Source organism: Babylonia areolata, chromosome 4, assembly GCF_041734735.1.
Source record: "Babylonia areolata isolate BAREFJ2019XMU chromosome 4, ASM4173473v1, whole genome shotgun sequence".
Classification (NCBI taxonomy): domain Eukaryota; kingdom Metazoa; phylum Mollusca; class Gastropoda; order Neogastropoda; family Buccinidae; genus Babylonia; species Babylonia areolata.
The window spans coordinates 52,047,388-52,061,038 of NC_134879.1; the positions used below are offsets into that span (position 1 = coordinate 52,047,388).

At 42.3% G+C, this 13,651-nt stretch overlaps 1 protein-coding gene across 1 annotated transcript in view; it reads left to right on the forward strand.

Annotated features, from left to right (window-relative positions):
* Positions 1-4,921: 4,921 nt before the first annotated feature.
* LOC143281294 (uncharacterized) overlaps positions 4,922-13,651 on the forward strand; it is a 43,053-nt gene continuing 34,323 nt past the window's right edge. The window contains exons 1-2 of the mRNA XM_076586447.1: positions 4,922-5,056; positions 13,070-13,651. The exon at positions 13,070-13,651 is cut by the window's right edge and continues 152 nt beyond it. Coding sequence (XP_076442562.1) covers positions 4,948-5,056; positions 13,070-13,651 — 691 coding nt within the window. The 5' untranslated portion in view covers positions 4,922-4,947. The remainder of the gene's footprint in view (positions 5,057-13,069) is intronic.

Below are 13,651 nucleotides of genomic sequence, written 5' to 3' on the forward strand. Positions count from 1 at the left end.
TCGACACCAAAGAAATGTCTATTGAAGAATTTTTTTGATCTGCCCGATCAGCGATTCTTGTTATTGAACCATCATTTAATATAGTTAAGTTAGAATGAACTATGGTATTCGCTAGATATTCATTGTTGGTTGTGAATTCGCAATTTTTGTCCGACCACAAGGCATGGTGCGCATTAAAATCCCCTAGAATTATCCAGCTATGGGATAAATCTAAATCCATTAACCAGTCAGCTTCACCTCTTGAAACTCCATCAGGGTAGTAACAGTTAACTACAATTAATGTTTTATCTAAGACAGAAAGCTCTATAGTTGAAGAATACAAACGTTTGTCTATACTATAACATGGTGGTTTTCTAGCTTTATATATGATTGAATCTGAAATATAGGTTGCAACTTTAACTTTTCCTTTGCGCTCTGTTTCATCAATAACTGGAGGGTAGAAGTAACCCTCTAACTTAGGGAGATTGCTTTTATAACAATTGAGGGACTGGAGGGCAATTATATGATAGTTGTGATCTTGCAGAAAATGGATCAGATAGTCAAAATTACATTTACTTCTACAGTTCCATTGCAAAAAGCGAAATAGGCCTGCGCCACACCCATCATCATTACATCCTGCTGTCTGCATAAGTGAATAGATACATAGAATAAAGAGTATCTGTCTAATGTACTTCAGGAAAAGAAAAAATAAAGACACATTTACCTTACATACAATCATTTGGAATTCACACGGCAATTTGACAATATTGATTTCAGTTCAGAGATGGAGGACGTCATGACGCCCGTTATGGTTTTCATGATGCTGACAAACTGATAAGAAAGGTTTTCCAAAAACGTGATTATACTTCCAAGTACAAAATCAGAAGGATCGGAAATTGCAGACGCTGGTGAGATTGATTCTTTTCTCTGATTGGAGTTGGTCTTCACAAATGTTGGTTGACGTGTATTGACAGGGGTTTTGCAGGATGGTGTTGATTGTTCTGAACAGCTTGATGTTTGATCAGATGCAGACTGCTGTGAGCTGATATGTTTCCGTAATGGTGTTGACTGTTCTGAACAGCTAGATGATTTGCCAGATTTGTTATTTTCTTGTGTGTTGTCAGTTCTATCTTCCAATGTAAACCTGTCCTTGTCTGTCTTGTCTGTCTCCAACGGGTGTTTGGACCCATGTAGTAATTTTCCATGCACGTTCTTGGCAGTTACAGTTGGCGGGATATCCCTGACTGGAGATTTAGTGATGCCATTTCTTAGTGCTAATGCATATGACTTTGGATTATTAGTGGTAGGTTTAATTTTTTCCTCGCCCGCTAGAGACCGGCTGTCTGCGTCTTGGTTCACTGACTGTGCCCGGGCTAGAGCGATGGCTTCAACATATGGCATATGACTGGATGATTTTATTTTACCGGCAAGTACTCTAATTTTATACTCGGGGCAGCCAGGGAAAGAAGCTGCATGATTCCCTTGACAATTCACACATTTTTTGGAATGCGCACAGGTGTGAGCATCATGGCCAGGGAGACCACATCTTCCGCATACTTGTTTGGCTCGGCACGCATTTTTGGTGTGTCCCAAACGGTTGCAGCGGGTGCATCGAAATACCTGTGGGACGTAGGATTTCACCGCGAATGACTGATACCCTAATGAGATTTGTTTCGGAAGACTGCGTGTCAAAAAGGTAATCTTAACGGCGCGCGATTCGCTTCCATCCTTATTTTTTAGTCTTTTCATAGATTTAACATTTGTAAATTCTCTTTGAAGTTCTAAGAGATTGGTTTCCAGGGGGATTGGTTTTATCACCCCTTCAGTAAAAACCTCCGGAACTGAACATTTGATAGTTATGCCAGCCAAACTTTCACATTTTAGAAGTGATTTTTGCTGATCAGCAGAAGTACAACCGATCAGCCACTTACCCGATGACAGCTGTTTTTGACCGAGGATGGGACCAATAGTGTTGTTCCATAATTTTTTACTGAGGATTCCAATACCACTCAGTGTGGCCGATCCCTTTTTTGTGTCCTCCAAAAGGACTGGAAATTGAAACGAAACAGAAGTTTCATTTGACACTGTAGGCCAGGATGACGGCGTGGTCTCCCTGTCACAAGACATATCCTCTGATTTGGACGCACAAGGTGGGGACGATGGAGATGATGACGATGATGAGTTGGACATAGATACATGTTCATCTCTCTCTTTGAGAATTTCTTCAATGAAAAATGATTTTAACCTGTTTATCAGATGTTTTTTCTTCCCATGTTTGGGGAGATTATTTTCAGATAGTAGTTTCTTCAATTGAGAAACTTTGGTCTGATTTAAAAGATCTGGGTTTTCCAGGAATGCATTGAAGGTTGTGACGTTTGACATCACTGCGTCATGTATTAAAAACAAACAAGCAAAATGAATGGATGAATAGATAAATGATATTAATAATAATAAACAAAGTAAAAGGTAAAACTGCAATAGTCCACACTGTCACAAATATCGATACCTAACTTTGTTGAATGTTAGAATTATATTCTGAAACTAAATTTGGTGACAGGAAAGCTAGCTTATTATAGTAAATTTAGAAACCTACTTATATTCACCGAAAATAAATCTAATATATCCTCAACATGTCACAGTCTTCTCTTCAACATACACAGGCACACCAATACATCACGTCTGTAAAATTAACAGATTCAAATGTTAAATGTTCAGGCTCCGGCTGCCCCAAGTCGGTATCAAGGTCGGCGACGTTTAATTTAGTGAATGTTGTCACATTTTAAAATGTTATGGGAACCGTTTGTGAAAAAGTACCAAGGAAAACGTGTGTCGACAACTAGACCTGCGGAGTGATAGATCTGTCTGTTTATGTATTGGCGCGTGTGGAGAATCGACGCTGACGGGGGCATCCGACAATTCCGAGAGATGACGTTGCAAACTATGTGTCACAGTCCTCCCTGTTTGTCCTCCCTCCGGAATCAGCCGTGAGCCCTCAATGAGACCGACACGTTGTGCTGGACTTGGCTCAAGCACCCGCCTGGAATCGTCAACACAAGTCACATGCGAAAAAAATGACGATGTAACTTTTTTTCCGTCGCAATATAACCAAAATTGGTTCGGCGACGTACAGATCCAGATCCAGATCCAGAATTCCATTCTAAAGCTCAGATCTTTGCGTCCATGGAAACGTTTATGACGAAGACTGACGTGACGTAAAAGTCTAAGTTGTGTACGTCAAACCAGCTTGTCGACTGTTTCTGTGACGCAAAAAGTCGACAAAGCTGTGGGCCTTTTTTTTTTTTTTTTTTTTTTTTTTCCTGCAACCACTCCCCCTCGAACAGGACGTCCGTCACGCCCACAACCACGCCATCCGCCCCTACCACATCAAGCAAAATGGAAGAGGAACACACACACAGACATACGCACATGTAGATGTACACTACATACATGTAAAGAGAGAGAGAGAGACCCCTCCAAATGTTTCGATGTGGGATTGATGCAACAAAGCAGAAATAAATTATTGTATCGCATGTTCAGTATATATATTTTATAATCTCTCTCTCTCTCTCTCTCTCTATATATATATATATATATATATATATATATGTGTGTGTGTGTGTGTGTGTAGAGAGAGAGAGATTCATTCGGTCAATTTTTTTCACCTTTTCTCATGAACACGTCTCTCTCTCTCTCTCTCTCTCTCTCTCTCTCTCTCTCTCTCTCTCTCTCTCTCTCACACACACACACACACAGAGTCTCTCTCACTCTGTCTGTCTGTCTCTCTCTCTCTGTCTCTCTCTCTCTCTGTCTCTCTCACTCAATCTCTCACTTTGTGCGCTGGAACATGTGTGTTCTTGCCTGGCTTCTCGACGTGGTTTGTTCCACTTTCCACCGGCGCACATGTGTGAGTGTTAGTGCCCCAGTCTCCATCCCACTGTCGTGGTACTTAATGAATTAACATGTTGAGCAGTAATTTTAACAGCCTTTTTGATCCATTTGTAGTTGATATTGTTCATCAAATCTTTTTCCACAAGTTGTTCACCCAGATACATCAACTTTTTTTTGTCTCTCTTATGTTTGCAGGATATTACAACTGGGTAAACATCATACACTGGAAGGCGCAAGCAGACCACCCCATGCTCGCAGCATTTCACAGAGGACAGCAGCCGACTATGATTATTGGCTGAACACGGAGAACAGATAATTAACCAGTGAGAGGAATGGATTTACCAAGGTTGGTAGAGGACCACTCTCAGCTTTGCGTGAAGGATACGTGGATATAACAGGAACATGAGAGGGGAATACCTTGGCTGGAGGGTAGAGAACAGGTACATGTCCAGTTAGTACTGTATTATCTTTTAAGAACACTTGGATGACACGGCAGAGCAACTGGGGGACAGATTCCACGGTAGAAGAAGAAGAGAGAAAAAAACAACAAAACAAACCTGCTGATGACTGAATAGCCGTTTGCCGTGAAATGCCAGTGGACTTTTCTTTTTTCTTTTCGTTTTAATATAGACAAATAAATAAACGTCACGCTATTTCAACGCTTCTGACAGCACTCCTTTGGGAGGACGGTGGATGACTGATTGGACTCCGCTGTGGAAATAAGTGGATTTCTTATCGTGCTCGTGGATTTGTAACGAATCAGATGGATTAAAAACCGACGTCAGCTTGTTAATTGTTGCTGTATAAAGTCCAGCCGACCACACAGAGCCACATGACCGGCGTCAGCTACCAAGTAGAAGATGACGGAAGAGAACTTCTGAGACACGTCTGTGGAATGTCCTGTCAGTTTGCTCACTGTGGCTGAGTTCTGAAGAAGAAGAGTCTGAGGACTGCCTGGACTTTGTGGCTTCACGGCCATGCCAGCCTCCGCTGTGTCTCCACGCTCCATCGAGGGGTGGCAGTGGGCGGCCAAGCCTCGTGTCTCGCTCTCGCCTTGAGACGGGTGGATGTGACGTCATCATGCTGGTGTGCCCGCCTGTGACCGCTCCCCAGCCCGGAGCGTCGGGTGATGCTATGGCTGTTGCCCTGGTCCCTTCGTCCCCGCTGTCCCCCTTCTCGTTCTGGCAAGGTGAGTCAGGGACTGAGGGCTTCTTCTGCTTCTTCTTCGTTCGTTCGTGGGCTGCATCTCCCGCGTTCACTCGTATGTACACGAGTAGGCTTTTACGTGTATGTCCTTTTTACCCCGCCATGCAGGCAGTCATACTCCGTTTTCGGGGATGTGCATGCTGGGTATGTTCTTGTTTCCGCAACCCACCGAACGCTAACATGGGTTACAGGATCTGTAACGTGCGTATTTGATCTTCCGCTTGCGTACACACCCGAAGGGGGTTCAAGCACGAGCAGATCTGCACTGATGTTGACCTTGGAGATCGGAAAAATCTGCACCTTTTACACGCCAGGCGCCGTAAACGAGATTCGAACCCGGGACCTTCAGATTGAAAGTCCAACGCTTTAACCACTCGGCTGTTGCACCCGTCGGACTGAGGGCAATGCGAAATGTTTTGGTCGGATTTAGGCAATGCCCTTCACTGAAGTGGGGATGTCATGCATCAGTTATGCAAGTGAATCTTGGAATTGGATAGTCAATTATAAATAATAACGACTGTTTTAAGGAAACATAGACAACAGTGATTGTTAGAAGGAGACGTTCTTATCATGTTTGTAATGTAATTTGCAACCATACGCCATCGTTTTGGAGCTTTATAGAACGCCAGATTAGGTAGTACAACCTCAGTCTTTAGTGAAGGACATAGGGAAATTAAGTCTACAGCGACATGGGCAACGAAAATGTTTGGGGCTGAACATATTTCATCCTTAGTTTATGAAGAGCAGGACAGCAAAGCATTACATGAAATTTCATCTTCCCCGTAAATGTCGCATAAACGACATGGCATTTTCACATTTTCTCTTTGTTACTAAACGAAAGCGATGAGAGAGAGAGAGAGAGAGGAGGAGGAGGAATTTTGTTTAATGTCCCGTCACTCATATCGGTGATTGGAAACATTTTGTTAAAGTATTTATGTATACATTTGAGTATTATTGGTTAGAAGGGGTGGGGGATGTGAATGAATGGAGAGTTGGGGGAAACTGGGCAAATGAGGGTGAAATGAGGTTGAAATCTGAAAAAAAAATCTAAATACAATTACAGGAAATTATTTAAAGGACTTCGTAAAAGAGAAGTCGTTAAACTGACAAGCGAAACAACTGATAATGAATGCAAGAAGTCAAAAGCATCAACGTTCTTAGTCACTTGTGAAGACACACTTTCGTGTACATAAGGCTTCATCAAGCTAAAGTCAAATACTATATGCTTAATTGTCAGGATACTAAGGCATATGCACTTTACATTAGAACAATGTTTGGTCCGTAATGTATTTTGGTAATAGTCTGAGAGCTAAACTCAGAATTGGTCTGCGAATCGGACTAGTCTGAGAGTCAACTGACGAGGTTTTAGACTTGAATTCAAGCACCTATAAAAGTCTCTTTCTAGTATATTGCTTATTTCCTTGTTTGACAGTGGGCAATATACTTTTATACTATCTGTATCATGTGTATGATTTTTTGCTCCCCTTTTTGCTGCCCTGTCTGCTTGGTCGTTATAAAGGAATCCAGTGTGGGATGGTATCCAACAAAAACCAACATTTGCACCCTTCTCAAATAGGGAGTGCAATAAATACCTAATTTCAAACAACAAATCTTGTCTTTGATTATTCTCAAAAAGGAGCAAACTTTTTTAAAACAGATTGAGAATCAATACAATGTAGGATATTACTTAATATCATTGGAATATCAACAAGATGATTTAAAGCCATAAGGATGGCCACCAATTCAGCTGTAAAAATTGAATGATATGATTTTTCTGTTTTTAGGCCAGGAATGACTAAAGCAGATCATGCACTGCTATCATCCAGGACCGAGCCATCAGTGTAAACTTTTAAATGATAATCAAAATTTTCTTCTAATTCAGTTCTGACAGATGCTATTATATGTGGAGATTCTCCTTTTGTTGTGTCAGAAGCACATATGTTGACGTTTGCTTTTGTTCAACTCCCAGGGAGGGACAGGTGGCACCAGAACACGAGGTGTCATATCATGTAAATCAATGTCTGAAGAATTTAAAATATCTGACACATATATGCGAATGGTTTTGTAGATTTGAATTATTTTGTGCATTTTTTGGAAAATCAATATCAGACCAAATATTTAATTCCTCAGAATCATCCACTGCTGTACATCTCACAATGTATTTAGCAGAACTTAATTTTCTGATTTCATCTAGTGGTAGAATACCCGAAAGCGTATAGGCTTCTGAGATCTTAGTATGCACAGGTTCCCCTAAAGCCAGTTTCACAGCTTTACTGTCAATTATTCGCATCTTCTTTAGAAACGTCGACGGAGCAGAAAAGAAGATTTCTTGACCGAAGGTCAATCTTGATCTTACGAGAGATGTCGCTAAATGTAAAAGAATTTTGGAGTCTTGTCCCCAAGGAGAGTGACTTACAATTTTTAAGAAATTTGAACTTTTAACTGCTTTAGTCACTATTGAATCGATGTGTTTCTTCCAGTTTAGTTTTGAAGTAAACAGGATGCCAAGAAATTTTATTTCCGACTTGAAAAATATTTCACGTCATCCCCCCAAAAATCGTGGTAGTTTGCTGGGATTATAACCATTATTAAAGAGAGAGAGAGAGAGAGAGATTTCCCTTTTGTCACCATGCTTGTCAAGGTGAGTGTAGTATGTGTGTGTGTGTGCGCGCGCGCGCACGCGTGTGTGTGTGTGTGTGTCTGTGCGCGCGCGAGCGTGCGTGCGTGCGAGCGTATGTGCGTTTGTAAGACTGTGACATAAATGTTTGCATCCATATCTAGATATGTATCAATATGGACGGAAAGGAACTTTTTTTTCTATGCCGTGCCTAGGAGTAGAACTACTGTCGTTCTTGCGAAGGGTATCAAACATGAAACACACTATAACAAACATACACAGCGATGAACATAGAATGAAACGGCGAAGAGAAAGAGACGGACAAGGCAGACGGAGATAGCATTACGCACGAAATCTCACTGGACACAAGAGATAAAGACTGTCCATGTAGCGAATGACGCCAACCATCTGTGGCAGTGACGCATTGAAGTTAGAAGTCCATCCGGGACAGTCCAGGAGATAAGCAATACACGAGACGGCCACGGCGCTGAGAAAACTCCAAGCTGACATCTGTAGCTGACCAGAAGATTCACTGATCGTTATACGGCAGTACTCTCGACTTGTCTCTCAAACAGAAACTGGAAACTGGCCGTAGAAAATTCATCTTTTGACAGGATGTGTTTACCGTCCCAAGTGTCTACACAGGTAAGCTTTGTGCCGGAGATCCGCGGCTAGTTGTTTGTCAGCATCAACTTTTTCGGAAGACAGTTCACGGTGATTGGTTTATCGAGTTGTGTGTGTGCACAAAACGATGCATGATGATCGACAGATCGTAAATAGTTTGTCACAAAACAATTAACCGTGATTAGCTGTTCTTGTGTTTGTAACAATTCCTGATGACAGGCAGATTTTGCATGTCCCAGGACGATTCAAGCTGCTGGATGATCGTATGGTGTTTGTCACAGAACGATTCTTCTGACGGCGTTTCTTTCAAAACAATTTAACTGTGATTTGCCGAAAGTCTGTTCCTAGCAGTTACCATAGATAATGGCATGCAAGATTCGGGTCTCCTGCTCCGTGGGTGAGATGATGACCACTTGTGTGGACATAGTTTTCCGCTAAGACTGGTTGCCTGTGCTACGAGGTCAGCGGTAGGTGTAGACCCGTGTCTTCCCTTGGCAAATGGGGCTGTTTATAAAGTGGAAACTTTGGGGGTACCGTACCGTTGATTGTCTTTTGGTGTGATGTTAGTGAGCGTGATCATACGTTTATATTCTTTAAACTTCTTTTCATGTATTGTTTTTAGATGCTGATCATGTGTGTGGGTGTTTTTCTATTTGTTTCATGCGCGCTCGAGCTGGTTGCATAATTTTGCCGTTAAAAGTCTGAATGAACTCCCATGTTCAAGACTGCAAAAGCGGTACTTGGAAGCAGAGAAAGCACACACACACACACACACACACACACACACACACACACTTGCGCGCGCGCACACACACACGCACACACACGTACACACACACTCTCTCTGTCTCTCTTACACACGCACACATTTTCAATCTGTCCAACACACACACACACACACACCACGTTTGCGTCTAATATCACTCAAAGTGAAAAGACGCCAAATTAAAGAAAAAACACACAACACCACAGTATGTTTACTTAAATCATTCTGACCGCACTTTCGACCTGCTGCGCTCACCTGTTAAAAGAACACTTTGAAGGAAGGACTCGGGTGAAGATAAAGGTTAGTGAGAAGTGATTCTTCCACCTTTGCATAATTATTTCGCTTTTATCGTTGTTGTTTCGCTTCACATCTGCGAGACCATGACAGAGCGTTATTTATGAGACAGGCACAGAGGCGACGGAGCAACAATAGGACTATATGAGAGGTCATGTCAGCCTCAGCCGGAGCTTGATTGAAGAGATGACTGACGGGTCTGGGATGTTCAGTCAGTGACGTGACGCGCTTTTCTCTCTCACGCGCCATTTGCAGCATGTCGTACAGTAAGATTTCCGGAGACAACCGGTGTCGTGGCACTTCATATACCTCGTCTTGTTTTGTTTTCTCCCAGGAATAATTTTTTTTATCATTGTTATTTTTTCTATCGTGTTCTGAACTGGATTGGATTTACTTGGCCGTTTTGACAATCAACACACACACACACACACACACACACACACACACACACACACACACACACACACACATATATATATATATATATATATATATGGTGAGGGCACGGCTTACTTGTGCACGAAATAAACGATTCGACTTTTGAAGATAGGCTTTTACGGCAATCGGTGCAGTGAATCCATATCCATTGTGGGCTTGGCGTTGAAAGGGAGAGCCCATTCTTCTCTCCCCGCCCTTCTAACCGTCCCCAACCGAATGCAAGTACCCGTTTACACCTGAGTGGGGTTAGGAAAATCAGATCACCGAGTTCAGCGCCTGACCAATTTTGCCACATCGTCTGCTTGGTGTGACTTTATCGGAGGGAACAGTAAAAACAAGTACCGGAGATTTTTGTTTAGGTTTTTGTTGCAGTACTTTACCCATTAAGACATCCGTTCTTTCTCCTCCCCTCCCCTCCCTATAATTCTCTAATTCTGTGATATCATCGATCTAGACGAAAGTCCGCGACTCACAACACTAATCAAGAGATATCGAGCTCGGTAGGGGAGGGTGTGTGTGCTCGTCAACAACTAATGAACTATAATCAGGGGGTGGGGGGTGGGAGGTGGAGTCAACGTGATGTTCAAGAACAGTCCGTCCGTCGCCTCCACCCACCCTCTCCAGTCATTATAAAGAATAAATTGCGGGATTACCTGTGGATGAAATCAATTAATCGGAGTTATTCCAGCCTTTTCCATACTTTCCTGTCTTTATTCCTGCATTTGTTACGAAACGGGTTAAACCCCCTGTCTTTATTCCTGCATTTGTTACGAAACGGGTTAAACCCCCTGTCTTTATTCCTGCATTTGTTACGAAACGGGTTAAACCCCCTGTCTTTATTCCTGCATTTGTTACGAAACGGGTTAAACCCCCTGTCTTTATTCCTGCATTTGTTACGAAACGGGTTAAACCCCCTGTCTTTATTCCTGCATTTGTTACGAAACGGGTTAAATCCTCCCCAGGGCCGCAGTTTCAAAAGTACAAAGATTAAGGAAAACAGCGAACACGAATACACAAACTTGTCTGTACTTTGGTACTGGGATTTGCTTTTTGGCAGCAGCACGTGTCCAACATAAAAACAAACAAACAATTCAAATTAATGGAAAATAAAGAGATAGATTGGATTGCACCAAATAGCACACACACACACACACACACACACACACACACACACACACACACACACACACACACGCACATATACATGCGCGCGCATACACACATGCACAGAGTCGCGCACGCACGCACACATGCAAACACGCACGCACGCACGCATGCACACACTCGTGCGCGCGCGCGCGCACACACACACACACACCACATATACACATACACACATGCTGAATACGTTTTCTCAATTTTAAGACATATTCCTACACAAAAATAGTGCTGAACTGAGATTAATCTGTTTTAAAATGGTTGCCTAGCCATATGCTGGTAAGGAATTTTTCTTGAGTATAATAACTGCTGTAACGCAAGATGGATAAATTGTATATTTTGTGTCATAATTGGGATTTTTGTTTTTCATAATAAAAAAAAGAAAGAAACCCGAAGTTTTTTTAAAACTTTTTTTTAAATTTGTATTTCTATTTTCTCTTTGTATATCTATGTTCTATATTCTTTTTGTTGTGAAAATACTAATAAACCATAATGATGTAAAAAAAATAACAACAACAATATAAATGACATGCTGTTAAAGCCCTCGCCACACCCCCTTCCCCTCCCTCCCGTCCGACACAATAAAGGACAATCGACGTCATTCTCTGAGTGGTGTGATACCGAAGACACTACGTCTGGGATATCCAGTCCCCGGTCTGTGCAGCATACTGTGCGATTGAAAGTGGATATGACGGCGTGCACGTCAAGACAGGGGCTACCGTCGAAAATCGACATGGAGGGGATTTCTGGTTGCCATAATAAGTTTAAAGATAGCGCTGATCTCTGTCGCTGCTCTGCGAAGCAAGCACAAGTCATTTGTTTTTAGTGCAGATCTTCATAGTTAAGATACCATTACTCGTCTTCAGTCATTTCTTGTTTTGCTATTCAGACTGCATTAGCTGCTGAGTTGAACCTTTTGAAAGAGCTTTATTTGTGGACATGCAGAGATTGGTAGGCAGACGGGCGCATGGATTGGATGGATGGATATATGGATAGATAAAGAGACAGCGAGACAGGTAGGCACATAACAAACATAATCAATGTATAGATATGACGAGTGGATGGGTGGGTGGTAAGGGGGTAGACAAGACACAAACTGGATAAAAAGGAAAGAGAGAGAGAGAGAGAGCGGTGTATGTAATTTAACATGGTTCAGATGGCATAAATAAAACAAGAGAAGCAAGGCCTTCAAGATTCATTTGTGATACCAGTTTTAATTGATTAAATTTTATTCAGAAAAAAAAAATCGTTAAACCGTGTTCTGTATCTAATTTTAAAAAAAATTAAAAAAAGAAGAAGAAAAAAGCGTGGGGGAGGGGGGGGGGGAGGTATATTAGCAGGTTCGAACCAAGTACATTCGGATCGAGAATAAGTAGACTTACAAAGCAAAAGCGCCGCTGTCAATGACTCTCAAAATTGATATTTAAACGTGTTTTGGTTGTTGTTGTTGATAAATCGGTTACGTTATTCGAGGCGAAAACGCCGATTAAATCATGCTATTTTGATATATCTCAATTGTTTAAGAAATTCTTTATTAAGACCGCGATGAAGGAAACGTTGCCATCGCCTCAGGCACACCGCAGCATGAAGCCATTTTCTCCAGATTTGAGTGTTCGATAGGCTTACAGAAACTACAACGCGATCCATTTATATTTGACTCACTTGTGTAAACAGAGTCTATGTTTTAACCCGGTGTTCGGTTGTCTGTGTGTGTATGTGTGTCTGTGTGTCCGTGGTAAACTTTAACATTGCCATTTTCTCTGCAAATACTTTGTCAGTTGACACCAAATTAGGCATAAAAATAGGAAAAAAATCAGTTCTTTACAATCATCTTGTTTAAAACAATACTGCACCTCTGGGATGGGCACAAAAAAGGGAAAAAAAGCCAAATTATATGCAAACTGCATTTACTGTTATATTTATTTATTTTTTATTCTCTAAACTTGGTATGATCGTGTAAATCCGCAAGAACCTAAGCAAGTCATTTTGGTCAGGCGTAATTGCCTCCTTTATCACGAACAACATCAAAACAGGAATCGAGGAATGACGAACAAACGATTTATTCCGTGACAAAGGTGTCTGTTGGTTTCTGTTTCCAGACCTTCTGGATTCCGCAGCAACTGACGATTACAGCGCCGACGTCGCCATGACAACGGCCGAGGACAACATCAACAGTTTCCTCGCCATCGTTCCTTCACACCAGAACGTCCCCGTCAGCGACAACAGCGACAACGGCAACAACAGTCCCAACGACAGCACCATACCAACACCCGCTGTTGAAGTACAGCCAAGCCCCGACAGTCAGAACAGTTCTCCCAACCAGCTGGAAGGACGTGGACATTCACTTGAAGGGACCGACGACAGGAAAATGATGCTGGAACTCCCCACAGACCAGCATTTCACTCCTTTGACTACCTCGGACAGTCTGGTCAGTTATCATCATCATCAAAATCATCAGCAGCGGCAACAGCAGCAGCAGCTTTCCGACATCGTCTCCGAAACAGCTAACCCTCTGAATGCTTTGGCTGCCATCGCAGAGCAGCATCCGGCGCAAGTTCACCATCAGCATCATCGTAATCCGTCGACGTTCAGAAGCGTTGGTTGTTCTGGCGGGGTGACCGGGTCCTCTGTGCCCTCGCCTGTCACCAGCAGACAGGAACAGACTCGGGGTAAAGACATGA